The sequence below is a fragment of the Gymnoscopelus microlampas genome (genome assembly GCF_963454915.1).
Source record: "Gymnoscopelus microlampas genome assembly, chromosome: 16".
Lineage (NCBI taxonomy): Eukaryota > Metazoa > Chordata > Actinopteri > Myctophiformes > Myctophidae > Gymnoscopelus > Gymnoscopelus microlampas.
This window is the reverse complement of record NC_139953.1, coordinates 13,535,619-13,563,615: the sequence shown is the minus strand read 5'-3', so window position 1 is coordinate 13,563,615 and position 27,997 is coordinate 13,535,619. Positions and strand designations below refer to the sequence as shown.

The following is a 27,997-nucleotide window of genomic DNA, read 5'->3' as shown; positions in this document are numbered from 1 at the left end:
TATGCACACGCGCGCACACACACACGCACGCACGCACGCACGCACGCACGCACGCACGCACGCACGCACGCACACACACACACACACACACACACACACACACACACACACACACACACACACACACACACACACACACACACACACACACACACACACACACACACACACACACACACACACACACACTCCAATTTGAAACATATTTGAGAATTGAGGTCCTTGGCTTGCTGGCAGAAGCAGGCCAAGCAGCTATAGTGACATTAGATATCCTGTACACAACACACACACACACACACACACACACGCTGCAACCCTATTCTATGAGATCAGGCTTCACACACAGTAAATGAGTGCTAGTGGGTGCAGCCCCTATTCACAAAGAAATGCTCTGTTAAAAAGGCTGTAGAAGAATGTTTTTAATGAAAGAGTAAAAATCCGCTATTAAAGTTAACCTTGCTACTACATTCACCCACATCCACATACAGAAAATGCGTTTGAGATATTGTCCTACAATGGTCAGTGTGACCAGAATAATCAGTTTAAAAGTGAAACCACCAGTTCTGTGTTTCAGCAAGGTTACAGATGTGAAAATACAAAAATAGCTACATATAAAAACAATTCTCACAGACATTTTACTGTTAAAAGCAAGCAATCTTTTCACATAAAATGCAATTGAAATTGAGTCATAGAAAATGTGTCATTAAAGTCATTAAAATGATCTGTATTCATGTCAGCAAATAAGTAGATAAACAATGCTTTTCCACGTCTCTGTTTACAGTATCTTTATGATCAACTTAGCCATGGACATTCCTTTGACTCAGTTGGTCAAACATCAGTCAACAATAACATTTCTCTCAGTTTATTTACAACAATATCAATCCTCACAAGCATACTGTATTTTTCAGTAGTTGTGCACAATTAAATACTTGAGGTTCATTACCAATTGTAAATCTCTGACTCACCACTGTGTGTCTCAGGACACACTCTGGCCACCCATAGGCTCAGTCATTGGTCCTGCACACCTTATAAGGCAATTCTTGGTCTGCTCCCATATTATCTATTGGGTGCGTTAGGAAATTCCGTACCGGAGTGCACTCGCCTATTAGTTTGTATTGGCCAGGGCACTCAGTGCTGTATTTCCGAACGCACCCTATGTGTCTTTATCGTGCAGGAGAAAGTGTCAGACAATAATTCATTAATTTATGTCCCAAATGCCTGTGTGGAAATAGGACAATTGGGCTTTTGTGTATTCTGCATCCTTGGCATGGAATACAGTATGTTGCAGAATGTCCATTTTGCTTTGATTTTAATAATTAGAGGCAGATTCCTTAACATGCCAGTGTTTTTCACTGTCTGTGACAATGTGCTTTTAATTATGTCTCGGCCAGGTCTGCCTTTAAAAAGAGATTCTTAATCTTGACTCTCCTGGTTAAATAAAAGGTAAAATACGATTTGCAGTGATAAAACATTACTTCAAAAACACTGATCCTGTACCAGTTTTCTTTTTGGAGGAACATATGGATGAAGTATGTTCTTCTAGTATCACATATTCTCCAGCAGTGGTTGGTGCTTCACGGTTAAGAGAATGCAGGCGAATGTTGATCGTTGGAACATCCAAACATGAAAATCAAATCACTTAACACATGTTTCATTCTTGTCCTCCAGTGAGTTTGTGGAACAGTTCCTCATCTAGCGTCTCATTCTGGTCTTTGGATCGCGTGGAGAGGAATATGTAGCCGCCAATGTATTCATGGACCACCTTGCAGTCACAGCTGATGCACGCAAAGGCTATCGTCACATTCTGGTCAAACTCTATGGCCACCTGAAACAAAAAAATGAAATGAATTTAGAATCTCTTTATTGTCTTTATTGACTTTGTGAATTGCTCTCAGACACATTATGTATATATAAATATGAATACATAATACATATATAGTTATACATATATACACATACTTTAATATATACAGCAAAATAAGTATAAAACTAAAAATATAAATAAAAGGAATATAGCGTGTGAGGGCAGTGTGAACAGTATTGGAAGTGTACCATCAACAGGCAGGACAAAACTCGGTGGGGAAGTGAATGAACACTCACCCCTCCCTCCCTCAACAACACCCACCAGTGAAGTGCCCTTGCTCAAGGCACAGAACCCATAACTGCTCGTGTGGAGCTGCTCAGTGGCCAACAGTATAATGCTGCGTTCACGCAAGCGGCGACAAAGTTACAAAAAATGTCCAAGCGTGGTCAGCCACATTGCTACAGAGTCACTGTTGACGTGTTGCTCAAGCCACACTGCGTAAATGAAACGGTTTGGTTTCAGTTTAAATAGCACAGGGAACTGGTTAACGGCAAGAATTCATTTTCTCTTCCATTTATGGAACAGAGGAGGAATTGTGGGGGAGATAGACGGGGAGTGGAAATGGTGAAACAAAAACATGATTATTTGATGCTTCACTGTGTCATTGGAGCATAGAAAAAAGTTGAGTCCAGATTAGCTTTGATTTATAGCTCGCCATGCAGTGCGTTGGGCCTTGCATTATAGCTGGCTTCCATTGAAAATGACTTATAGCCTGTTGCTTTGTTGTCGCTAGTGTGAACATAACATTCTATGATCATTTCCTACAGCTGACGAAAATAGTCCTCATTGTGGCACAGTGGATCAGTCTCTGGCAACTCATTTCTTCTCTCCTTTCTCATCTTTGTACTCTTTCATAAATCATAACTGACAGAAAGCAATATCTATGGTGAAATTCTCAAACGGCTTTCTATCTAGCATGAAAACAAAGATATACTGGCTGCATACACACAGACCATTACATGAGGTACCGGCCCTTACCTGTCTGATCTCCCAGTTGACGTTCCACTGCTTCATGTTGGCAAACCTCCATGTGGTGACCGGCAAGCCAGTGGACATGTCGATACGGATCAGACGGTTGTAGGAGATTCCCAAAAGTTCATCCTTCTTACTACCTCGGAATCTGCAGCATAGCATAAGAAGATGCACTATGAATGCATTGTTCATCAATTATATGAATTCAGGGCTGAGTGAAATGGATGCATTTCAGAATAAGCTTTACATTTTAACCTGCGTTTATTTATTTATTCATTTATTTATGTGGTCAAAATAATAAGATATAAAATAGGAGAATTGCAAACTGAAGGCTACCAATGCAAAAAACATTTCAGTATATTATGCCATCATCAGTTATGATAAACTGAACAGAACTGATGATTGTATAATATATCAAAATGTTGTCGTAAATAGTTCTACATTTCTTGCATCAGTATGGACATTTTCAACCAACAACCCTGGATTATGTTTTCTCAGGAATTATTGAAGAGTACAAACTCATTTTTAAGAACCGTAATCTATTTATCTAGTTGGACTTTGGAGCAACAGTTCACCACATATCATTGTAATAAGAAATGACAATTTGTACCTGACGATGTAGTACTTGATGCCAAATTCTGGCAGTGACTGCCAGGCCTGGATAAAACGCATCTTAGCCTCCATGAGCGAAAGCCGGGCTATGTTCTGATGGGCCTCCAGAATGCGCGCCGTCAGCTGGTGAGAAACAGCACCAGGAATAGAACAGGTTCCGTTTTCAAATGCACGAATGTAGCCTTGATATAAAACAAAACCTTTCAAAACGCCCCAAATATACAAATGTATATAAAGGGGGGAAATAATGCTTGTTACACACTAAACATAAATACATACCTGTTTGGCTTTGTGCTTCTTGGAATAGCGTGGGGAGACAAAACATTCTGCGTTCATCTCCATAGCTTCCAGGTTGGGGGCTGCCTGGCCAGGAGGGGGCGCCAGGCTCTTCATCTGTAGGAAGGACTGGATGTTCTTCACCTCTGACCTGTAGGAGCTGTAAGCCATGGTCTTTCCCTTGGAGGCCAGGATGCAGGCTGCCTTCCATTTAGCATACTGCGTCTCCTAAGGCCCCAACATAACCAATATCTTTAATATTGTTTTTAAAATGTTATTCTGGCATTTATGCTGTCATTGGGATTTAAAGAATGACAGTATAACGTTTATTGTTATACTAGTGGTGATGATTTCTTGTATGTTATTGTATGTCTTTAAATGTCTTGATGAATTGAATACATAGGACCACAATGGAAACAAGGCCTTAAGGCCCTTACACACTGGGGGCAATGTTTTCACGCGTATAATTCCTTTTTTTTTTAATGCTATAAAGTCAATGCAAGCTTTCACATCAACGACGAAGTGTCGCGGAGCAAAAATGCGGCTCTTATTTTTAGGGCTTTTTGTGTTATCCTTTTAGCATTATCGTACTATTTGCAAACTAAAGTATTCAATCAATCAATCAAACATAACTGTGAGGACACGGATGAGGGCAGACACGCAACCAAGATCCTGAGCTGGGACTCAAACCCTGTTGTGTGGTCGTCACATTAAGCCAACAGTGTGTCCCCCAAGCCCTCTCTGTCTTAATCTGTGTGACATTATTTGGGGTCTTACGTTGTCACATCGGATGTAAACCTCATTCATCCCGTCAGCGACTGGAAGCAGGAGCTTGATGCCAAACTTCTTGTCGGTCACATTGACGTCGGGGACAACTTCACAGCCTGGCACAGTGACAGGGAGAGACAGCGAATTTAGGTGCAGAAGCGCCTTAGCAAGTTGAAGCTACTGCTGGTGTCGACAGTGTAGAAGGCCGTCTATAAAGGTCCAGCTATAGCAGTAGCCTGGTAGCTAAATGAAACACTGCAATACAATACTGATACTTTCATTTAATATTCAATCTAACAATGTCTGAATCAGACTCAAGCTCTTATTAGATCAATAGTCCTAATCCTCCATTTAATCATTTCTTAGTACTTAATTTTAATCATTTCTAAGTACTTAATTTACTTTAACAAACAAACAAACGTAACATTTATTATTACAATTATCAATATCTAATATGTATAGCTATGCTTTCTTATGCATAATTAAATTGTATTCATATTATTTTAGATTTGTATGAATTGGTATTAACCACTTAAACCGGTAAAATGGTTGAGCAGAGTCCCTCAGGGATCTGTACTAGTGTATTTTCTGTTATCTGTTATTGTGGAGAAAGCTTTTGCAGAAAATAGCCGACCGAGAAGCTCACAACGTGCCGCATTGTGAGCTTGTCAATCTGCTATATTCAGCAAAAGCTTTCCTCACAATACGGATGCTGGTTTAAATGGTTAAAGGCTGCTTCCCACATACCCAGTAATAAATCCCACTCTTCAATCTATAATGTCACATCAATGTGCAGTTCCATACTCTCATGCTCAAAGCAGTCCTATAGGGCACAGGAACGAATTATAAAAATGGAGTGGTACTAAACAACAATAAGGCCTTCTACAGACAACAGACCTCGGAGGTGAAGCTGCTCTATCGGTTCTCCGATGGCGGCCTCTTTGTTCTTGTAGTAAGAGATGGTGGTGTCCTTGAACACAAACCAGTAGTCTTTGTACGGACGCAGTGTCAATCTTTTGGGCCTGAGATGTGAGATGAAATTTGACAAAAAAAGACAAAGAAAGTAAGCATACAGTATCTGCTAGGATGCGTATCTGTCTGTCTGTCTGTGAGACTGATTTGTAAAGTCAAAATAGAAAAAGAATGGGCGTGCCTGGTGACCCAGTCAGTTAGTGAACAGACCATGTGCTCCTTGTGAGCCGCGATGACCCGAGTTAGAATCTGACTCCTGTCTAATCTTCACTCCTCTCTCTGCCTCTCGACACTCTCCTCTTAGAAATAAAGCATACAAGATGAAAATATAATAAAGAGAGGGTGGCAGGTGCCAATGCCTATAATCTTCACTCCTCTCTCTGCCTTTGTTTTCCTGCCTCTCGACACTCTCCTCTTAGAAATAAAGCATACAAGGTGAAAATATAATAAAGAGAGGGTGGCAGGTGCCAATGCCTATTATAATCTATTGTAATAGTTTTATGTAGATGTTTCTGATATGTCTGATTTAAGATACACAAGATACACAGACTGATGTGGAGCTAATAGACGGGAGAATACATCGTAGAGAAAGCTACATCACAAATGACAAGACAGATTTTTATTTTATTTTACAAACATGACAGACTAGTCGGGTAAAAACAATAAATAGATGACAGCATTTTAAACACTTGCAGATGGAATACAATTACATGCAGAAAGGATGCAGGACGTGTTCATAATTACATCTCTGACTTGCTCCCACACTAAGAACCTTCTAGACATCTTATGTCACCAGGGACCGATCTGCTAACTGTTTACAGGATTAAAACAGCTGCGTTCAGTTCCTATGCTACACATACGTAACTGGAATAAACGTCCAGAACATCTTTAAAAAACAGGCTAAAGTCTTTCATTGTTCACCTCTGCCTTTAATTGCTACTTCATTTTCTGTACTATTTTCTTTTTATGAATTTAATGTGAAGCATTTTGAATTGCCTCTGTGTGTGAAACGTGCGACACAAATAAACTTGGCCTGCCTTGCCTGCCTTCATGTTTCGGGCACAGAGATACAACAGGATAGGTGGAGAGTGTAATGCGTGTGTTGCGTTTACCTAAACAACTTTAGGGAGTCCGCCAGTTCTGGAATGTCTGTAATGTCTTCCTAGGGGCGGGGACAAACAACTGTCAATTATCCTGTGTCCTCCAATGACATCATCGTGTCGAGACATGCAATCAGCAGAGGCCCAACACATCAACCCCCTGCTTCAAAACAGCTGTTATCACCATGCCACAGTAACACCGAAACCTTCAAAATTATTTGTTTGTATTCTGTGCTGTGTAGTCATTATCTGTGTGTAAAAAAAAACTACATTTACCAGAATCCTGTCTGCATTTCCTCCTTCAAGTGTCACCTCCAGGTTGGACAGAGCTGCCTCTACTTCATCTATCTCTGGTTCGTTGGAGTAGTCCAGTTGCTCGGTTGACATGGTCAGTTTGCAAATGTGATACTGAAATTACATGATGTTTGCATTGCGTTAGTATTTAGTGCCTCACATTATTCACTTAACTTAAAACCATAACAAAGGTCATAGATAATGTGCAGTGGATTACCTACAAACTGAATAATAAGAATAAGAATAAATCATGGTGAAAACACCAATTGACCACCCTAACCTGGCATCCCTATTTTGTGCAAGTCATTATACTTTTTTTATTTTATTATCAAAAGTCTCAAAAATGTTCAAAGAGTTTCATCCATTTTCACAAATAGCTAAACTACTAGGTCTACACGCTCACAACACATTGCGATGCGACGCGTTGTGAGCTTTTAATTATTTTTGAAACAGGGCTAAACCACTTGAACCCTTGCGTCCTGGGCATGTCATAATGTGCGAACATTCTGTGAAAATAGCAGATCTAAGCTCACAGTATGTCTCAACAGTCTCACTTGAGTGTAGATCTGTCATTTTCGACAAAGAGATTTGGTGTAGAAGGAAAAAAGGAAGAGTATACTATATAGGGCTATATAGGGCTTAAGTGGTTAAATAAGACTGGGAAGAAAGTTGTTTTGTATCAGTTTCTTGAAACAAGGCACTGAAATATCTTTGGGTAGGATTTCTGGGGCCCTGAGGTAAAAACGTATACCATCGCCCACTTGTCTTTAATCCACATTTGGAAGTGTCAGAGGAACTTTGGTAGAAAGGCTAAGGCTGAGCTTCGGTTAGAAGTACAAGTCATAAAACAGACTCTAGCTAGAGGTGATGCAAGCCAAGGCCCGGGGATGAGTCACAGAGAGGCTTTAAACCACCTCTCTGTACAAGTCATGGCACAGACGTGCATGTAGGTGAACACAACCTTAATCTCTGTGATTTCTAAATGGCTGTGAACTAACCATTGCTACATGTCAGCCCGGTGAATTACATGTGGGATCAAAAGCCAGACAGCCAGAATCCCACGGATGCAATGTCATCATCATCATCATCATGATCATTCTCCTAATCATTTGTCACATTTCATTATATATTATAATAATTTGTTCCTCGCAGGAAAAATGTGTCCTTTGATCACCTCAAATTAACAGTACGCTATTTTCTACTCAGTCTCCCCCGCCTCTCTCTAACTCTCTCCCTTCCCCCTATGGGGGTTCTCCTCATGTTGTGTCATGTCTCCCCATGCATTAAGACAAACCAAACTGGTTCTCCCATAATATTCTGAGCCCCAGGATACGCATACTCTGCTACACCATATGTATTACAGTATACTGTGTAATGTGTGTATTTCTACTGTTCTCAGATCATTAATATTGTGCAAGGAGAACTTAATTCAATGCAGATTAAATGTTTTCTAGCAGATGTCCCTAACATCTGGATGCATTTACTAGCCATGAAGATATGATGGGCCTACATTACCATTTACCACCAACACCAACTTAAATCACCACACTTGTGCACTTGTGAGTAGATAAGGTAAGGGCAGGGTAAGATAAATGGGCTCATATGCCCTTATTTTATTGTCTCCGCCAGAGGTGGAGAGTATGTTTTCGTCTCCGTCCTTCCGTGTGTCCGCCAAGCTAACATTGGTCAAGTTTCACGTGACACGTGACAATTGAAAGGGTGTGCTTTGATTGGCTAGCGAGACGCATGACGAAATAGAAACCTATAAATAGGTGTGTCACTTCAAAAAATCATTTATATTTTTTGAAGTGAGCTTCCATCAGCCAAGCTAACATTGGTCAAGTGACAAGTGACAATATGTAATATAAATAGGTTTAGGATTAATCAGGAACAGTACTGGCGGAGACCTGTGCTCCGAGGAGCACATTTTCTAGTTTAACCAGTAAGACTCCCTAATCGGGAGATAAGCGACCGTAGGTCACATGTATACAGAAGAGGGCTGTAACGGCGATTGGTTCCTAGTTGTGTGGGCAATGGATAGGCATTTTATGTGAGCTGCAGTGGCAGGGGGTCCTCCACTGGGGGCGCCACCACTTTTGCATCCGTTCTGGAGCACCAGGAGTGGGTGGTCCCCGGGAATGCCCCGTGAGCAGCCCCGTTGGGGTGGTCATTTGGTAATTTGTCCACATGTGCTCATTTTTTACACTTGGGGGTCCCCGAGGCAGCTGGGGGTCCCTGGAGCTCCGGGGGTCCTTGGAGGGTGTAGTTTGGCAGGTAAGGAGTGTGTGTGCAAAATGTGGCATGGATCGGGGCAATGGGTGCGGAGATATGAGCAGGGCAAAAGTGTGACGTGTGTGACGGAGTGACGGAGTGACGGACGGACACCTGGAGCAGCTTTCTGTAGTAAGTGCGACCTACGGTCGCAATAAATATATTAATCTATTTTTTACCTGACTGGACTCTGGTCATGTTGAAAAAATGGATTACATGTTTTGTTGTTTTGTTTGTTTTTACCTGTAGTGAAGCAAACATGAGCATCTCTTCATCGGTGCAGTCTATTTCCTCCAGTAGGATGGACCAGCGAGCCTGCTCATACAGCTGATTTATCCTGACGGAATCATACTGCAACACACAGACACACACAGACACACAGACACACACACACACACACACACACACACACACACACACACACACACACACACACACACACACACACACACACACACACACACACACACAATACATTTTAGTACAGCAATTTCATGAATGCCACTTTTACACATTTTCCTGGCGTTTGTAACTGTAATTGTTGTGTGCTGAAAATGTCCGATCTACACGCTCATGAATCAGGCATAACTCCAACCCTAAGCCTAAATCTAACCGATAAACGCCTCATCTTAACCCTCAATTCCTAATTATAAGCCTAACTCTAAAAAGGTTTTGTAACAGCCAGGTCTATTTTGTTGTAAATTCAGGCATGTCAATTAATGCCAGACACTTGGGAGACAAGAAGAATTTCAATCTTGAAGTTCTTCTTACCTTAGGATTGAGGTCAAAGAAGAAGTGATACTTGAAGCGTAGCAGTAATCTGTCATCATCCTGAATTTCCTGCTCCATCAGAGAACGAGATGAGTCCAACCACCTGTCAATAGCAGCAACAAACAGACATTTCAGCTATGGACAGTGTACAAATATCCTCCAGTCTTTGCCACTGACAAATAACAATTTGTCAATGTAAAATAATTTTGTATTTTACTTACACAGTGCATATATCATATGTCATATGCTGTACATAACAGTAGACATATGTAAATCTGACAATGTGAATAGTAAAGCACCTCTGGCCAGTGGTGAGGACACTTTATTCAGTATGAAATAACTAAATATTTTATACAGTATTAGCATTTTGTTTTCTTTAAATCTCTTTGTTTGCTGCGGCACTGACCAAATGTCCCCTCTGGGGTCTATAATGTTCATTTTACATTACTTTATTCATATTTATTCCTTTTCAGACTCCACAGAAAATTAACTAACTAGTTACTTTACTATCATCTAATTGCACAAAGCTGCATTTCTCTGTACATGATTTTTATCTTTACACTGTCAAAACTCAACTGAAATGCATAAACAACTAACCCCTGTGGTTTAAGCCCTGGATCTCTTTGTGCATAATGTATTTTCTTTTTTTTTTTGTTTAGGTTATGTAATTTCATTTACCCTGCATTGGCAACGGATTTGTCCACCATTGAAAGGGGCTGGTACATCTTGGCCAGCTCAGCAGGGGGTACGTTGGGTTGGGTGGCAGTGAGAGGGTTATCTCCAAACCACATGCTTGTGGCGGACACTGGCATCCCGTTCTCTGGATCATAGGTCGCTACCATTGTCTTACTGTACATGGGGCTTCCTGGAAGAAGACAAGAGGTCTTATAAAAATACATGCTAATATTCTATGTCCTGCAATAAGGGCACAGACTGGTATGAGGACGGTTGTTAATAAGGGAATTGTGGTTGCAGTCAAGGGTGTGATGATTGTTGGTGGACATGCGCGGCAGGCTTCAGTCAAATCAAGTTTGAGCTATGAACAAAGCATACATTCAGAGACTTTCATTCTCGTACCAATTTATCTGTTTATTTTCTATTTTTTATTGCAGTGGATAGACATTTAAGTAAGCTAAGGGGGAAACAGAAAGACTCATTAACTTGGTCTGTGTTAAAGCTTAGCTGAAGAACTGTATGTTTGTTTGTATGTGTGTGTGTGTGTGTGTGTGTGTGTGTGTGTGTGTGTGTGTGTGTGTGTGTGTGTGTGTGTGTGTGTGTGTGTGTGTGTGTGTGTGTGTGTGTGTGTGTGTGTGCGTGTGCGTGTGTGTAAATCCGTTCCCTAATGAAAGCAGGGGAAACACTAACGAAAGCCCAGAGAATATTGCACCACGCTGAACAATTCTGTCAGATGTCAGTGATGAAAACTGCAGTCCTTCAGATCTACAGAGGCCCTACAGTACATACAGTATAGATGTGCCTTATTATTTCTGCGAAATGCTTCTGTAGCATAAGAAAAACATAATTCTCTCAGATGTAGCCAGTGGAGTCATTAAACTGGAGTCATGAAACTTGCACATGTACAGAACAACCGCGTTTTCACAGAGCCACTAGAAAACACCATGGACAAAAACTACAAGGTTGTCCAGGACAATAACAAAGTGCAACAAATAATAAAAATACATGAATAACAAATAACAGTGGAATGTAACCACATCACCTAAACAATGCTTAATGACAGTGGACAGTTTCAGATAAACCTTTCCATTATTCATATAACTTTTCTCCATCACTAGCAGTTGCCTTCATCCTGTTCATTTTCAGATTTTTTGAAATATTGAACTTGAATCTTATTATGGAAGTCAATGGGGCTCAGATGGGCCTGAAACCTTGCCCAAATTTGGAGTCATACATCAAGGATTATGTGACAGATTGGCACTCCCGCACTCTACAAGGATAGAAATTCGTCCCAGTAATCCTGGTCACTATACCGCCTCCCCCATGACATGCATTGAAGGAGGCTCCCTAGGCTGGAGGAAGGAAGGAAAAAAAGAAAGAAATTTGTCCCAGGCTCTGCATCTAAACACTGGACAGTAAGGATTTTTTTACAGCGTGGCTCTGCAGGAGGCTATCTGTCTATACGAGAGTTGGTCTGTGTGTGTACTGTGTAGGTGTGTCTGTCTGTTTCTCTGAGCCCCGGACCAATCACCACCAAGTTTATTGTGCACATTGCCAATAGGCTAAACAAGAAAAACACATAATAAACGTATAATGATAGCCAATGGGGTTCGGATCGGGCTGAAACCCGATTCTATTTTTATAACATACACAGCAACGTCCTGAATGTTAATTTAACTCTAGAGGGTGTTGTTCAAGCTCAACACGCATCCTCAGTTGTACTTCCTTGAGGAAGAGAATGTAGCTTGAACCACATTGCGCACCTGCATGTTATACGTATGTTTGTCACCTTCTCTTTATGTGCTAATTTCGTGTTATGCACTTTTCTAGTATAAATGAAAGTCCTCGCAAGGAGCTTCCAATCTGTTGTATTTTGTTATACTCTGAGAGTGTAACAATGTACCCACATAGGTCTATTTTTATCACTCTCAGACTTAAATGAATGCTTAGTGTAGTTATGAAACAATTATATACTTTACAGTACCTGGTACTCCTGACCTTCCGCTGAGTTCTTCCATGTCCAAGACCTCGTCCAGGGCAGAGTCCTTTTTCTTCTTCTTTTTCTTGGACCCATCGTCTGGAGGCTTCAGCAAGGACAGTTCCTCTGGTCTCCTGATGTCTGACGTGGTGCGAGAAGGAAGTCAAATATGAGGGACAGACATTTCACGTGTTGCCGTTTTAAGGCATTTTTGTTTATTTTACAGCAGAGATGAGCTGCAACAGTAAGTCAGGATTTGAACCCATGACTTAAAGCTGCACTATGTACCTTTCCTCTTCTACCCCGGATTTGAACCTGGTTTCCCGCGCAAGTGCTGACATTTTTACCATTGAGCTGATAGAGGCGTAGAGCTACGCCACAAGTACGTGTCACTCGACATGCACGAATCATCAAAAAACTAAAGGAAATCCTCAAACAGTAAATCCTGAAATTATTATACTCTCATGGATTGAAGCATGAGAGTCACTTACTGAGCGTTCTGCAGATCTCAGACACCGTCTTGAACACCACGCAGGAATAGCTGACCGTCAGTTTGATGGTCTTCATGTTGGGAAGCTGCAGTAACAGGGGTTTGTGCTGGGGTGTGTAACGCAGGTCAGCGTCAGCCTGGGAAACACAGTTACTGTAGTTTAGGTCTAAAGTCTAAACTTAGTTTAGGTCCTAGGCAAACCTTTTCGTGCCTACAACCCCCAGATTGATGTATTTGTCCGCGGACCCCCATCTGAAAATGTTTTGTGCCAGGGACTGCCAGAAGTGAAGATTTATGTAAAAGATATATTTTTTTAAATGTTCAAAAATAGCAGATGTACAAGCTTACAGCGCGGCACAAAGTGAGGCACTGTGAGCTTGCAGATCTGCTATTTTTGAATAGCCAACGTATAAATGGGTAAAGTGATTAAAATGTTTGTGATGCTGTATTACATATTAACACATTTTGCTGGGGACCCCCAGGATCCCCCCCAAGGACCCCTGGGGGTCCCCGGACCCCACTGATTTAGTGCATGTAAATGATAAAAATTGTGCATTTATAAAGTGCCTTTCTCCAAAGCGATTTACAGAACAGCGTGCATTAAATTCACCCATTCACTATCATGAAACTAGCAGTTATATAGCAGTAGCTATATAGAAGCAGTTGCGAAATCATCAGCTCCTATAGGTGCTACAGTATTCATGGACAGAATAAACAACTGGAGACAGGAAACACCTGAACTGGGGAGTGCTTACAGTACCAGGAAAAGGACACCGAGTGTTGTACCTGAATCCCATACTTGTCCAGGGTCCAGTGAGTTTTCAGCAGCCAACATTTCCTCTGCTCCCACCACAAGGCGTGGTCCGACCAGTCCTGAGGAGCCTCTGGTAGATGGAGATGAACACAACGTTATTATATTGATACTGGCGGCAAATCCTCAGTGTTATGTAAATCTGAGAGTGTACAAATGGAACCAAGTGGCAAACATATATTTTGGACCCTGTAAATTGACTTTAAACGAATGTTATTTTTGATATTTTGGCCTCTCATGATATATTTATTACTTATATATATATTATATAGGTAACAAATATATATATATGACAACTAATCCCATCAATTATATCTTTTGGACAGTTTATTTGTTATAATATATGAACATATCGTATTTCTTTCTGTAGAGGGAGTTAATGAACACAACATTATTTATATTCCTCATAATTTACTATTATTGCTGCAGCATCGGTATTACTACTATTGTTACATTACATTACAGTCATTTAGCAGACGCTTTTATCCAAAGCGACTTACAATAAGTGCATTCAACATAGGTAGGGAACGAAACTACTAATCACCAGAAGTCTTAAGTGCATTTCCTGCAAAAACAAGCAACCAAGAGTATACCTAGCGCTAAGGTAAAAGTGCTATATATCAGCTACCTACTTTCTTAAACAGATGAGACAAAATAGCAAAATATGAGAAAATTGTATTACTTTTACTATTATTATCATTATTATTACCAATACTAGGCGTAGTACTACTACTACCAATATTCACAATTCATGCAGCCACCCTTGTGATGACATGTCTGCATATCAGTGACTCACCTCACCTTCATATTTGTAATCTTACTCTGGTACTATTACTACCATTAACAAATGGACGCGGACAGGAGTCGACCATAAACAGACCATTAAAAGGTGTGGTTTTATGCGTCTGTGTGTGACATCATGTTATGACTCTGAGCTGATATCAGACAAAGACAAATCCTGTATTTTGATGACAGGCTGTTTAGTCATTCATCCTGTTTGCATGCTCCACGACAGCAACCCTAACTAACATACAGTATCTAGCCAGCAACAGCGGTGCCGAGGCCAATTTCATGTTGTTAACTCTTCCCCGGTGAAATCCAGCGGGGACACCCATTCAGAGATCTGAATGGGTGAATGGCTGATATCAGATAATAAACTTTGTCCCCTGGGGCTATGCTGCCAGAGTATTGTTGTAGAACAATGGCACTGCAGTACATGAGGAATGCGGGGCAAACAAGGGTGTGGTACACCTCTCACACACCCGCCATCTCTCCTTGATACAGCAAGAAGAGGTTGAGGCGCTGTGATTGTGCCTACACCAACCACACGATATGGGTGATATATTTCCAGGTAAACAATGAGCAGTTATGGGCAGCTGTCTGGGAGACTACTACACAGACAGACAGATTCCCGCTTGCGCGCACGCCCACTTACTGATTTTCTCCACCAGCTTGAGCATGAGACCTCCGATGTGCAAGTCGCCCTTCACCCTCATTTTGAACCTCATGCCCTCGTCTCCTTCCCTCTGGTCCACCTGCACAGCCAGCTCCCATGATGTGTTGCCATATTCTGCCGCTGTGATCATGGCCCTGGTCACATAGAGGGGAATGGACTGGGTTAGATGCTCCTACGTATTCAATATCATTATTGTAAAAAGGTAGACTCCAAGAGGCATTCATTATTAGGGAAACCTTCAGTTCCAAAGCAGGACTGATAACACAATGAATCGTGGATTCAATCTCTTGCTGTCTTTTGTTTGGAAACAACCGGAATGAAAACAGCACATTAATAGTCAGCACAAAGAAAGTCTCTCTCATTCTGTATAGTTGGAGTTCACACAGTGAACCAGGCCAGTAATATAAACAGTGCTTCTTCATTCAACTAACTGTATATACCCACACAATAGAAGGCAAAACTTCACTCACTGCTTCTCTACTGTACTCTGGTTGAACTGACGCAGTGCTAGCCCCCGTCCTAAGTCATCAAAATCAATGGACTGACAAATAAAATAGCAGTGAACAGCACAAAGAACCTGTCAGATGCATTGACTAGTGGCAGCAGGAGAAAAGTGATGAGGCAGCATAATACGTGGTAAACACCACCAACGGAGCAGCTCTTATCCAGGGTTATCCACAATACAGCTTATAGAGAAGTTTGCTGTTCTGAGCTGCACTTTACAATACTTTGTCATATACTGTACTTTGTCTACTCTACAGTTTTGCTCGCTAGAACCAGCTCAGTTTCATTAAATGTATCTGTTGTTATCTGACAGACAGACAGACAGACAGACAGACAGACAGACAGACAGACAGACAGACAGACAGACAGACAGACAGACAGACAGACAGGCAGGCAAGACAGGCAGGCAGATTAGAAGAGAAGAGAAGAGAAGAGAAGAGAAGAGAAGAGAAGAGAAGAGAAGAGAAGAGAAGAGAAGAGAAGAGAAGAGAAGAGAAGAGAAGAGAAGAGAAGAGAAGATGGGAGGGCAGGAAGGAATGCTGAGGGCTGAGTGTAGTGGAATGTGTAACGAGCAGGGACATGACTTGGAGCTGAGGATACGAAGCACAACAACAGCCATCACCAGCGTCCTCATCCCCATTCACCTCAGCTCTGGGAACCCCCTGCAAAAGATATCTGCTGAACAATGATGACACTAACATACACACACACACACACACACACACACACACACACACACACACACACACACACACACACACACACACACACACACACGTCCAAGGTGGTATGCAATGACAGCACACATACACATAAACATGCAGGTATGCAAAGACAAAACACACATGCACAGACACATATGCATAAATGCAATATTACAGTGACACGCTCTCTCGCAGAACCTGGTGAGCAATGGACACACGCATGCGTGTACACACACATACTCACACACACACTCACACATGCTTTAACAGTTACACTTGGTATTCTGTGGCCTGAGGCTAAGTACAAATTATCTGTTTAATATTTCCAGGGCTGCCAAGGTTGGTTGCGAGGGGGGGGGGTATGGATTGGGTAGGCTACAGGCTAGGTTTATGAATACATTTTTCAATATCTGCTGTACCTTCCCTGTATGCAGCTGCAAGGTATATTTTTCAAAAAGTTGTATCCATGCATAAGTGATGTGTTGACAATTCCCTCGAGTAAACTATACTGGCAAAAATGTATAGGTATAAAAGAGTGGGTGAAATTCTTCAGTGCAAGCTACAGTACCCACACATTGCAGTTACATTACATAAATAAGATTAAGGAGTAGGAGTCAAATGAAATATGTAATCAAATATGATCAAATATACATAGGCCTACATTGTGTAATAAAGACAGAGTTCCACAGTCTCTTGTGCAAATAAAATACATCAAATAACAGATATGAAATATGCATAAAATGTATGGGGATGGGAGTGTATCTACAGTCATGTGGTAAAATGGTAACATTGTATTAAGACATCTGAAGGAAGGCAATCCCTTTCAAATGAAGATATGGTAGGCCTCGCAAGAGCACTTTGCAAAAACTACCAGATTTCCATGGCTCCATGAAAACATGAACCAGGGAGAAAATGCTGCATCTAACTGTTTTAGTGTCCTCAATTGAGTAGTAGTAGCCAACTAATGATAATGTCTGTATAACATAGGCCCATATGGACTGGAATTGGTATATTGAACGTATTTTGTACTATATTCAACATTGTTATAATAAGGCTATTATTAGGCCTATTCTTAACAACACAGATTTACTAGAAAGTATAGTATAACCATTCGATGAGGTAGCCTAAACAAGACATTGTGTAATTATTACCTGGAAAAAGAAAAAGACACGATTCACACTGAAAGGTAAGTATTGTCAAACTCGTCTTACCTTGATTAAAAGTTTCCCCGTTTTACTGTAGATTAGTCTTCCAGAGGAATGAAGCTACAATGATCTCCTGAGTAATAATAGGCCCCGCCCCGTTCAGATAGGTAACGGAAGTGGGCTCACCTTGGTTACGTCCCCATGGTTACGTTGCGTTCACGTTATTGTTTAGATCCCATGGCCCGGGTGGACGATAGCGCCGCGCTGATCAACGTTGCCATGTCTGCTTTTTATAAGCGACTTTGGGCTTGCTTTTCTGTAAAGTTGTTTGTAAATATTGGTTAGCTGCGGACAGAGGTGGACAGTAACGGAGTAAATTCACTTGAGTACTGTACTTAAGTACATATTCTGAGGATCTGTACTTTACTTGAGTAATAGATTTATTTGATACTTATTACTCTTACTCGAGTACATTTTCAAGACAAATATTTTACTTTTACTCAAGTAAATTTCAAGGAAGGCTGAAAAGTACACGTCACTTTTAAGTTCGCTGGTTGCTGTTTTTCCCCCTAAAATGCAATGGGCCACACGTTGTATTCGTCAAAGCAGGAACCCTATCCAATGTTCCCTCCCTGTAGCGTCCGTTCCCTGTAGCGTGCGCTCGTTCGGCCATGCGCACACGGCCGAACGATGAAAAAAATCCCTGCTGAAATCTGTGGCACACAGACAAAAACAACCACTCAGTCTGTGTAAGTGCAGCCAGGACGGGTGTGTGTGTGTGTGTGTGTGTGTGTGTGTGTGTGTGTGTGTGTGTGTGTGTGTGGGGGGGGGGGGGGGGGGGTGTGGGTGTGGGTGTTAGAAGGGAGTTAGAATCTCAAGAAGGGGAAGTGTACCGGATTGCCTGATGGAGTCATCATTATTAGGAAATGTGGCCATATAATTCATGTGTCTGTGTAGTCCATGGACCTGGTTGAGAAACAGTGGGATGTATCATGGAATGCATGCATACAGTAGCAAGTGTTAGCAAAGCACTAATCTTAGCTCTAATCGCACCCAACACAACAGTGGTCCCCAGGTTGATTCTTAATCAGGGTGGTGGTCCCTGGTTCACAATCAGTTTAAAACCCCTGCTTTAGAGTTTAAAACTATAAATCTCACTGGAGTTTAGGCTAGCACTAGTATTTAGCACACGGGTGGGCAACATTGATGATGGAGAGGGCCACTATATTTCCACACTCACTCCAGAGGGCCACGTTGCATATACTGTCGGGCAGAAACCTCTTATCTCCGTATGTTTCTGTACTTCGTCATTCTATGTCACACAAAGTGCATGGGATTTCTTTTTAAACTGGAATTCTAAGTAAAAGTAACATTTTTATTAAATTTCAAATGCATTTAGTTATACTTATGTTCTATGTGTATCTTTTTGAACTTAAATACAAATACATTGGACATAAAAATGACAGCACTTTAATACTAGTCAATAAGCTACTAATATAGACTGTATAGAAGTATATAGAAGTAATTGAAGTGGGTCATGTTTGCATGTTTGGAATTGTAACAGCTGAAATCAATAATATAATAATCAGTGCGTGCGCGTGTGTGTGTGTGTGTGTGCCCAATATTGCCCCGTTTTAAAAAAAGAATCCAGCAAACAGCCCAAACAAAGTAGTCCATTGAAGTAGATAGGGAAACTCTTGTTGTCGAGGTAAGCGCAACATTTTAGATCCCTTTAGAGCAGGGGTTTTCAACAGGTGGTCCGTGGACCACTTGTGGTCCCTGAATGTATTGCATGTGGTCCCTGACCATGTTGCAATATGTTTTTTTCTTCTTGTTCCATGGAACAGTGCATATTATCGACCTGGTGACCTATGATGACATGTCAGTGTTGTCAATTTCTGGGAAGTCGTGGGTCCAGAAATTCCACAGAAAAGGGCGTTAGAATCTCAAGAAGGGGAAGTTTACCGAATTGCCTGATGGAGTCATCATTATTAGGAAATGTGGCCATATAATTGCATGTGTCTGTGTAGTCCATGGACCACTGGTTGAGAAACAGTGGGATGTATCATCATGGGATGCATGCATACAGTAGCAAGTGTTAGCAAAGCACTAATCTTAGCTCTAATCTCACCCAACACAACAGTGGTCCCCAGGTTCACTCTCAGCCTAAACTCACTGGAGTTTAGGCTAGCAGTAGCACTAGTATTTAGCACATAGCAGTGACATATGGTATGGGGTAATGGGGAAACGTTTTTATTAGGACTCATAGAATCACAAAATGTCCCTGGGCTGGGACCCATTCAAATGACCACTCCTGGGTCCTGACACCCACTAACTACATTGAAAACCTAACATCCCTGCTACTGCTTAGATGAGTTATTTTGTTGCATAGGCATTGCTGAGGTTTTAGACATAATTTCGTTTGTTCAAGACAGTATATTTAAATGTAATACTTTGTGGTTATTTGGTTATTTTGTGCTGCACCACTAGGCTATAAAGACATTCATTTAGATTTCTCCTTTTGAACCAATGCTGCACTAATTTGACTTGTGATTTTAAAAAGCCATATAAAAAAAATACAGCAATTCATTGATGTGAAAAATAAGAAATGTACTTTAACTTGTACTTAAACAAGTGAAATTGGAAGTGATGACACTAAGAAATGAGCAGGCAAAATTGGAACTGGAACACTATAAAAATTAAGCTTAAAAATGGGTACTTTCTCCTGATTGGCTGAGATTTTGACACCTACCAGAAAATGTATTTTCTGTTTATTAAAGAGCTGGAGAGATGGGGAGACTCCTGTTACTGAACAAACACTCTATAGCAATAATTACTATCAGAATATAGTGCTTTAACCTTTTAACAAAATACATTTTGTTTTTTTGTTTAAAAAAAATATCACGTACCCTACCTTTAAGTACATTTAAAAGCAAGGACTTTTTTACTCTTACTTGAGTAATATTTTGATTCAGCTACTTTTACTTGTAGTGGAGTAAATTTAACCAGAAGTACTAGGGTCGAGTACTCTGTCCACCTCTGCCAATGGTTCTCAAACATTTTCAGGTCAAGAACCCCCAAATTAATGTATTTATCTGTGGAGCCCCCCATCTGAAAACATTTTATGCTATATGCTTGTTTCTATTTAAAAAAATAGCACAAAAAAAAACTGTGTTGTGATCTACAAGCCTGTAGTAGATCGGCTATTTTCAAATAGCCTCAATCAAGAGCTCATCTGGACTTCTTTTGGGCTTGTTTTCATGGACCTGGTTGCTTATTTCTCTCACAAAATCTGGCAACACTGACGGTTACGTCCCGTGGTTAGATCCCATGGTCCGGGAGGACGTTGACTAGCGGCACGCGAGGAGGAGTACACAACGTTGAACAAACTTTTGGTCTCTAGTTTATGTAGTTACTGCTGGTCACCAAAGTCAGGACCGTAAGAAGGTTTGTTTGGGAAATATCGTCTTTAATTTAATGTAGCCTACGGTAGGCTACTTCTCCGGACAGACAGACTGTTGGAGCGGTAGTAGTTAGATATTGGCGGGCTGTTTGTGTTTGTGTGCCACACTGCCACCTTAATTAACTATAGACTACAGCTGTGTGTCCATAGCTGGCACACAGCAGGTAACTTAATTCAGTAGTTCTGAAACCTTTTCGTGCCAAGGACCCCCAAATTGATATCTATTATGACCGCGGACCCCCATCTGAAAAAAAAAAATACAAGATATACAAGCGCTCTTAGCGCTGCTATTTTTGAATAGCCAACAATAAAACATGGTTAAAGTGGTTAAAATTATGTATTATAACATATTTCGCTGGGGACCCCCTGGAACCCCTTCAAGGACCCCTGCGGGTCCCCGGACCCAACTTTGAGAACCAATGAATGACTTTAATGAAACACACCCACAGCCTACCGTGACCTATTCTGGTTGTGGTTAGCATTCAGAATGTCAGCTGTGTAACTGTAAAGGGTCCGTCATTGTCATAAAACAATGTTGTTTCTTCATATAACGTCTTCTATAAAAGCTGCTGTGATGTTTGAACCAACAACCTATGCTGTTTGTGCTTACAGGCACTTCAGACGAATATATACTGTCTGTACACTTATGGAAGCCCGCCATTTCCACCAATGTGTTGGAAAAAAATAAAAAGATTCTATAAGTCAGTGGTTCTCAAACTTTTTCATGTCAAGGACCCCCAAATTGACACGTATTACCCCACGGACCCCCATTTGAAAAGATAAGCCAGGGACTCCAATAAGAGAAGGTTTTTATTGCTCTCTAGCAGTGATTTTCAACCATTTTAATTTCAAGGACCCCCAGTTTAACATGCATTAGGCTACGGACCCCCATTTAATGGCATTTATACCTCTGGGACCGGGTCCATTTGGTTCCATTTGTACACGCTCAGAGTTACAGACCCATAATGGTCCATTTGGTTCCTGTCCATCATTTAGCTGAGGACCCCCTGGAACCCCCTCAAGTACCCCTGGGGTCCCCGGACCCCACTTTAAGAACCAATGCTATAAGTCATATGGTCGGCGTCAGAAACTTTATCGACTCGATTATTTTGAGAAAGTTTCCCATTATTTTAAGAGGCCTAGTACTACTACTAAGTCATCATTTTGATAAAGTCTCTCATTATTTTGAGAGAGTTTCTCAATTTTAAGTCATTAATTTAGTCATTTTGATCCATATGATATAAATGTAGCCTAAATATGAATATATATGAATAAAGCCACATATTAGTCTCTGGTATCAGGATAGCAGCGGCTTTGCATAATTTATTCAATAATTATCCCTTGAGATGTTTACCACTTACCAGTGACAGCCAACATTTCCTTGAATGAACTTCCCAAAACATGAAACCCAGGGCTGTGGGGTTTAGTTTGCAAAACAATAACTCTGACAGCTCTGAGACATTGATACAAGAACAAACAAATGCTTAATAATGACAAAGCCATGAAAACAATGCCTTTTCTCAAAGTCTGTCATTCCAATTTTGTCATTCTTAATCTTCAAACAACTCAAGCAAGGAATTATACAGCTGAGGAAACCTGAGAGTGAAAGGCTGGATACCCTGGGAAATATTGTTTTTAATTTGTGTGTGTGTGTGTGTGTGTGTGTGTGTGTGTGTGTGTGTGTGTGTGTGTGTGTGTGTGTGTGTGTGTGTGTGTGTGTGTGTGTGTGTGTGTGTGTGTGTGTGTGTGTGTGTGTGTGTGCGCGTGCGTGCGTGCGTGCGTGCGGGCGCTGCACAGCCATTCCATCATTCATAAAATACTGTTAGTCACTGTTTGTATACTGTATGCCCAGCCTGCCATCCTGTGGTTGCTAATGGTAACAACAAGTTTGTGTTGATGGAAACGCTGCAGAATATATGCACTGTCATTAAGTGAGGAATAAAGCAACACTTTGCAACCGTGTCCGTGTGTATTTACTGAATGAAGTGCATACAAAATCACCAGTTTGTCTGTCTTTTGTGAACTTATTGCAGGAACCTGACCTTCTTCCCGGCTCCACTGATGTATTCTGGTGGTTCGTGTTCCCCAGAAAAAACTCTGGAGATGCATGCAGCTTCTGCCACTGCCCTGGACGAGCACATGATCACAGGTGAGGAAGAATCTGAGCTGTTGCAAGTACTGAAGTACTCCGGGTATTACTATAATATTGTTTTCCTGCACATAGATTTAGAGATGATGGACAGACAAGTAGGGTTGTCCGATATTGGCTTTTTTACCGATAACCGATATACCGATATTGTCCAACTCTTAATTACCGATACCGATATCAACCGATACCGATATATTCGGGGATTACTGTGATTAGGGTAAGCTTAAATTTCATATCACACACACCATATACAGTAAAAACTCCTGTAACTTATTTATAAAGCAAAAAAAAAAAAAAAAAAAATCAAAAACCGATACCAGTGTTTTTCTGTGATCTCTTCCCAGACGAGACATTCATTCCTTTTGAAACACTCAATGCAGATCATAATATACCCAGGTCCCATTTCTTTAGGTTTCTTCAAATCCGCAGTTTTACCCAGAAAATGTTTTCCTCATACCCTTACAAGCCACCCAGAAATCAACTGGATGTCATTTTGGAATTTGGTCCCTACGCAAAAAAAAAAAAACGATACCGATATTTTCCCGATATCGATTTTTATGCTAATATCGGCCGATAATATCGGACATCCCTACAGACAAGTATATATTTTGTCTCTACTCGTGCTGTTGATGCCACCATGTTTTTTAATGTAGCTATGATTATTTGATAATGTAGGATACCTGAATAATGTTCATACCAGAGTCATATACGTATACAAGACCCTGGTCTGTCTACCCCAATCTCTATACTGCCCTGTCACCCCCACCACGGGCACCCGCCTACTCGGGAACGAAGCGAGTCGGGAAATGCAATACCCATTGTACTTGTTGTCAGAGTACCCGTTGTCCAAGTACACAGTGGTGTATCCACCAAAATTAATGACAGATCAACCAAATATGGAGATCGTCAGATGATGTCGTGTTGATGATGTACATGGGCATAAATGGGAGACAGATGACCCGCAGAGTTCCATTGTGAACTACTTATAGCATTGGTGCAGCGGCACAAATGTTTTTTTTTATTGATTCCCATCAGAAAATGAGGGTCAACACAGACCAATAACAAAACAACACTGGTTAGTGTTAACCAAAAACTGCTGGGCATAACACGGGTCAGTTCTACAGTTGGCCAGCAGGTGGTGACAGTGTGAGAGCTGGGGAGGTTTTAGGTCTAAGCAACCTGTCCTAAAGAAAAAGAACAATGAGGATCGCACACATCCATTTTCCAATTAAAGGCAGGTGCTGAATTACAAAACTTGTGGACAAAAAAAAAGTGTGCACACTGTAGCTCCCTTTCTGCATATCCATCCTTGGTCCACTCAGGTGGTACCAAAATAAATTATGCAAAAAGAGACCCACAGTGTGCTAAATAAAAATAACCCAAACAAAAAGGTCAAGTGGAGCCACTGAGAGCCGCTGTTAACTAGCGAAACATAATTATGTTTGTTTACTTTATAGCTTGTCAGCTAATCAAACCCATCAACAGATTTTATATTCAAATGTGGTTGTGGTTATCTCCGCGCACGACTTGGGAGACCTGTAAATGGATCGTCCTCATTATCATCACTGTCATCAAATGCCACTCCTTTAAAGGACTGGCTCTGGCTCTGACTTCTGGAGGAGAGTGAGGACGCTGCGGAGCTCTGGGACGTTCTCGGAGTGGGTCGGGTGGCTTTTATTACGGGAAAAGACTCTTCATCAGAGTCATCAATGGTTATGTCATCTCCTGCGTAGAACTTGGCCACTCCGGCCTGAGACGGCCGTTGGGACGAAGCCTGGAATGCTTCCATGATGTTTCTGGTCTGTGTTGGGGCTGAGGATCTCTGGTTGCGGCCTCTACTGGCTGGCTTTGGTTCAGTGTCAGATGCACCTCTGCCCCTCCCACCACGACTTCCTCTGCCTCGTGTAGGGGGAGGGGGTGGGGCCGAACGCTCATCGGAGTCCATCGCGATGTCCAGCCCTTCTGATATGTCCGCAGGCTCCTCCCCCCGCTCCAGACGGTGCACCTTGGCTCGGTTCATAACCTCTTTGATTTCTTCCTCTTCCTCAGTTGTGTTCTTTTTGGAATCTCTGAAAATTTGGATCTCTGTGTCGATATCTTGTTCCGAGTTGACTCCTCTGGCCCGTAGGTGGCGCTGCGTCTTGTCCAGCTGGAAGGCGATGAGCTCCTCAATGGCGTCCTTCTCGTCCTTGTCCACGAACTCCTGAATGGCCTTCCCCATGCCTTGTTCCGTAAGCAGGGAGAGCTGCACCTTCTTTTCAGCTGCCTCAAAGTATTGTTGGACAAGGTCCTCCACTCGCAGACCCTCCACTGCAGTGTTTCTTAACACCTGGCTGTAGTCAATGTTAGGCGACTCATCTTTGATGCCCTCCTTTTTTTCACGTTGTCTGAGGAAGCTAACGACATCTTTGGGGTTGGCCACATGGTCGACAAACTTCTGACTGAAACGAGATGTATTGAAGGTCTCGAACCCTCCACTGTAGTCCACTCTGAGGCGAATCAGAGGTTTCTCTGGAGTGAGAGGACTGCCAAGTCGGTCTCTTTCAGCTTCCTCTAGCATCTCCATCACCTTGGCTTGGCAGAAGTCCGCCACTTTCTTTGTGACCTGGTAAGTAGCAGGAGTGAAGAGGTCTTGGTGGTCGGCCAACACCACGTCCTGGAAGAAGAACTGACGCACTGTCTTCAGTGGAATCTTCTGCAGGTTCATCTTACGGCCCTTCACCCTCAGCAGCCCTATGTGTTTCTTGGTGGCCTCTCCAGGGGACAGGGACGTGGCCACGGAGCTGCCGGGCTGTGTGACGTAGAACAGCTTCTGTTCGTTCCTGGTGGGGTTGATCAGACACTCGTGTTCATGACCCCACACCACCAGGTCCAGGAAGTCATCCAGAAACTGCTCTGGGATGTGGTTAGTGGGACCATGTTTAGCTCTGTTCTGGTGGATGGTGAGGAGATTAAACCATTCGTCCTGGTCTTCTTTGGGTCGAAGCATCGTTACCTGGTTGTTGACAAACATTCTATATAGGCGGTCATCAGGGATGGAGCCAATCCCATATAAGGCCAGCTTGGTGTTGCCTTTCTGCATGAGGATGGGACTAATCTCTATCTTCTCCACTGAGTGGTTGCGTCCAAAGTGGTTCAGGAGGCCGCAAGAGCTGAGCACATCCAACGCACACAGACCTTCAGACCCAGACGGGTCGTCATGGTTTCCATGGACACTGAACACAGGGATGGAGATGTTAAGGTTCTCATCCTGATAGTTCACCCAGGGGAACTTGCTGTTGCTGAAGTTGACAGCCTGGTCACTGATGATGTTGAAGCGGATGGGAGAGTCTCCCATGCAGTACTGTCTGAACGCACTGATGCAGGTGTTGAGACAGCGCCGGGACGGCTTGTTGTCATGGAACAGATCTCCTCCCAGCAGGATGAAATCCACCTCATGTGTTTTGGCACATTGTAGGATCTCCTCCATAGAGGAGTAACTGTCGTTGCCACGGATAGCATCCTTCTCCAGGTAACCGAGATGAATGTCTGTGGCAATCAGGATCTTGAAGGTATCCTCATCATCTAAGGCTTCTGAGGACATGTTGAATGGAACAGACAGACTCTACACGGTGAACACTGGATGTCTCGTTAGAGAACCTACTGACAACAGCTGGCATTATTAGCTACATTAAGCTCTTATCTTGATTTATCCCATCAGAAACACATGTATTTTACATCACTGTTGGAGCTTGTTATGGATAAAATGTCAGAGATACAGTAAATCCGAGCGGCACAAATGTGACGCAAAGCTAAGCCAATTCAGGGAGCCTATGGTTCAGATTGGCCAATCAGGGACACCGATGCCTACAACCCCCCCCCCCCCCACCCCCCCACAGACGCACAGAGATTGAGTCCATCCTCCACAGAACCCTGGACAGGCGGATACATATATTCGTGGATTCTTGCTTCTCCGAAACTGTTGTTCCGACCTAATTCCCAATTATTATTGCACACCACTAGGTAATTCGGTCAGACGGTGTCAGAGTTATGCCTGGGAGAAGTCACACGACATACACACACCCACAGACAGGCGTGGTTTCTGCAACCATGCCTGTCTAAATAAAAAAGATTGAAATCTTGTTTGAAAGGACCAAACCTGCCTACCAGTGATGTCATTAGTAGGCAGGTTTCGGAAATGTCGACAACCCTCCTCTGAGACAGAGTAGACAGAAATGGTGCCGTCTTATGAGCATTAGTGAGGACCAATTGTACAAAGATGGGTTGAAAATGGATGAACATTTGTGTTATTTCTCCCCTTCTCGCCCCCCCCCCCCCCTGATGTAGTTTGCATTCCTGATGTAGTTTATGTTGCATACTTTTGACATGAAAATAACATAGTTTTCCTTCAAAAGAATTCCAATTGTTACATAAATCAATCACTTGGGGTAGAGGTCCTTTTGTCATACAGCACTGCGTAGGTATCCACTTCAATGAACAAATATATAAAGATAATGTTGAAACATTGCGTAGTACTAAGCAAGATGAGGACACATGAAGCATTTTTAATTCACATTTCAGTGCATTTTAAGCTAAATCTTAATCCTTAATCGATACACTAGAGTTGGAAATCAACACAGGCCCTGTTGGCCTGTCTCAATATAATGCCTTTGATTTATTGGTAAAGCTCTCTACTTGCCACATGGTGGCGACATCAGACCATCAGGAAGAGTTGGTGTTGAG

The 27,997-nt window shown here is 42.0% G+C and overlaps 2 protein-coding genes across 2 annotated transcripts; both read right to left on the bottom strand.

Moving 5' to 3' along the window:
* Positions 1–404: 404 nt before the first annotated feature.
* Positions 405–17,812, bottom strand: fermt1 (FERM domain containing kindlin 1). The gene is made up of 16 exons (XM_084081693.1): positions 17,730–17,812; positions 15,290–15,444; positions 13,830–13,927; positions 13,045–13,180; positions 12,560–12,694; positions 10,579–10,765; positions 9,901–10,003; positions 9,373–9,480; positions 6,841–6,972; positions 6,577–6,626; positions 5,390–5,514; positions 4,502–4,608; positions 3,728–3,952; positions 3,447–3,571; positions 2,843–2,984; positions 405–1,825 (listed from the first exon to the last, which is right to left on the bottom strand). Exons 2-16 carry the CDS (start codon positions 15,438–15,440, stop codon positions 1,652–1,654), a joined length of 1,998 nt encoding a protein of 665 aa, XP_083937819.1. The 5' UTR covers positions 15,441–15,444; positions 17,730–17,812; the 3' UTR covers positions 405–1,651.
* A 6,484-nt stretch (positions 17,813–24,296) lies between these two features.
* Positions 24,297–26,898, bottom strand: LOC311063251 (double-strand break repair protein MRE11-like). The gene has a single exon (XM_084082551.1). It carries the CDS (start codon positions 26,856–26,858, stop codon positions 24,786–24,788), a length of 2,073 nt encoding a protein of 690 aa, XP_083938677.1. The 5' UTR covers positions 26,859–26,898; the 3' UTR covers positions 24,297–24,785.
* Positions 26,899–27,997: the final 1,099 nt, after the last annotated feature.

What these genes read in the sequence shown, in the direction of transcription:
- fermt1 (XM_084081693.1), bottom strand. Translation starts at nt 15,440, where the DNA reads ATGATCACAGCGGCAGAATATGGCAACACATCATGGGAGCTGGCTGTG. An exon ending in CGGAAGGTCAGGAGTACCAG is followed by an intron (nt 10,766 to 12,559) that starts GTACTGTAAAGT and finishes GTCTTCTTCCAG; the next exon opens with GAAGCCCCATGTACAGTAAG. An exon ending in AAATCCGTTGCCAATGCAGG is followed by an intron (nt 10,004 to 10,578) that starts GTAAATGAAATT and finishes TGCTATTGACAG; the next exon opens with GTGGTTGGACTCATCTCGTT.
- LOC311063251 (XM_084082551.1), bottom strand. Translation starts at nt 26,858, where the DNA reads ATGTCCTCAGAAGCCTTAGATGATGAGGATACCTTCAAGATCCTGATT.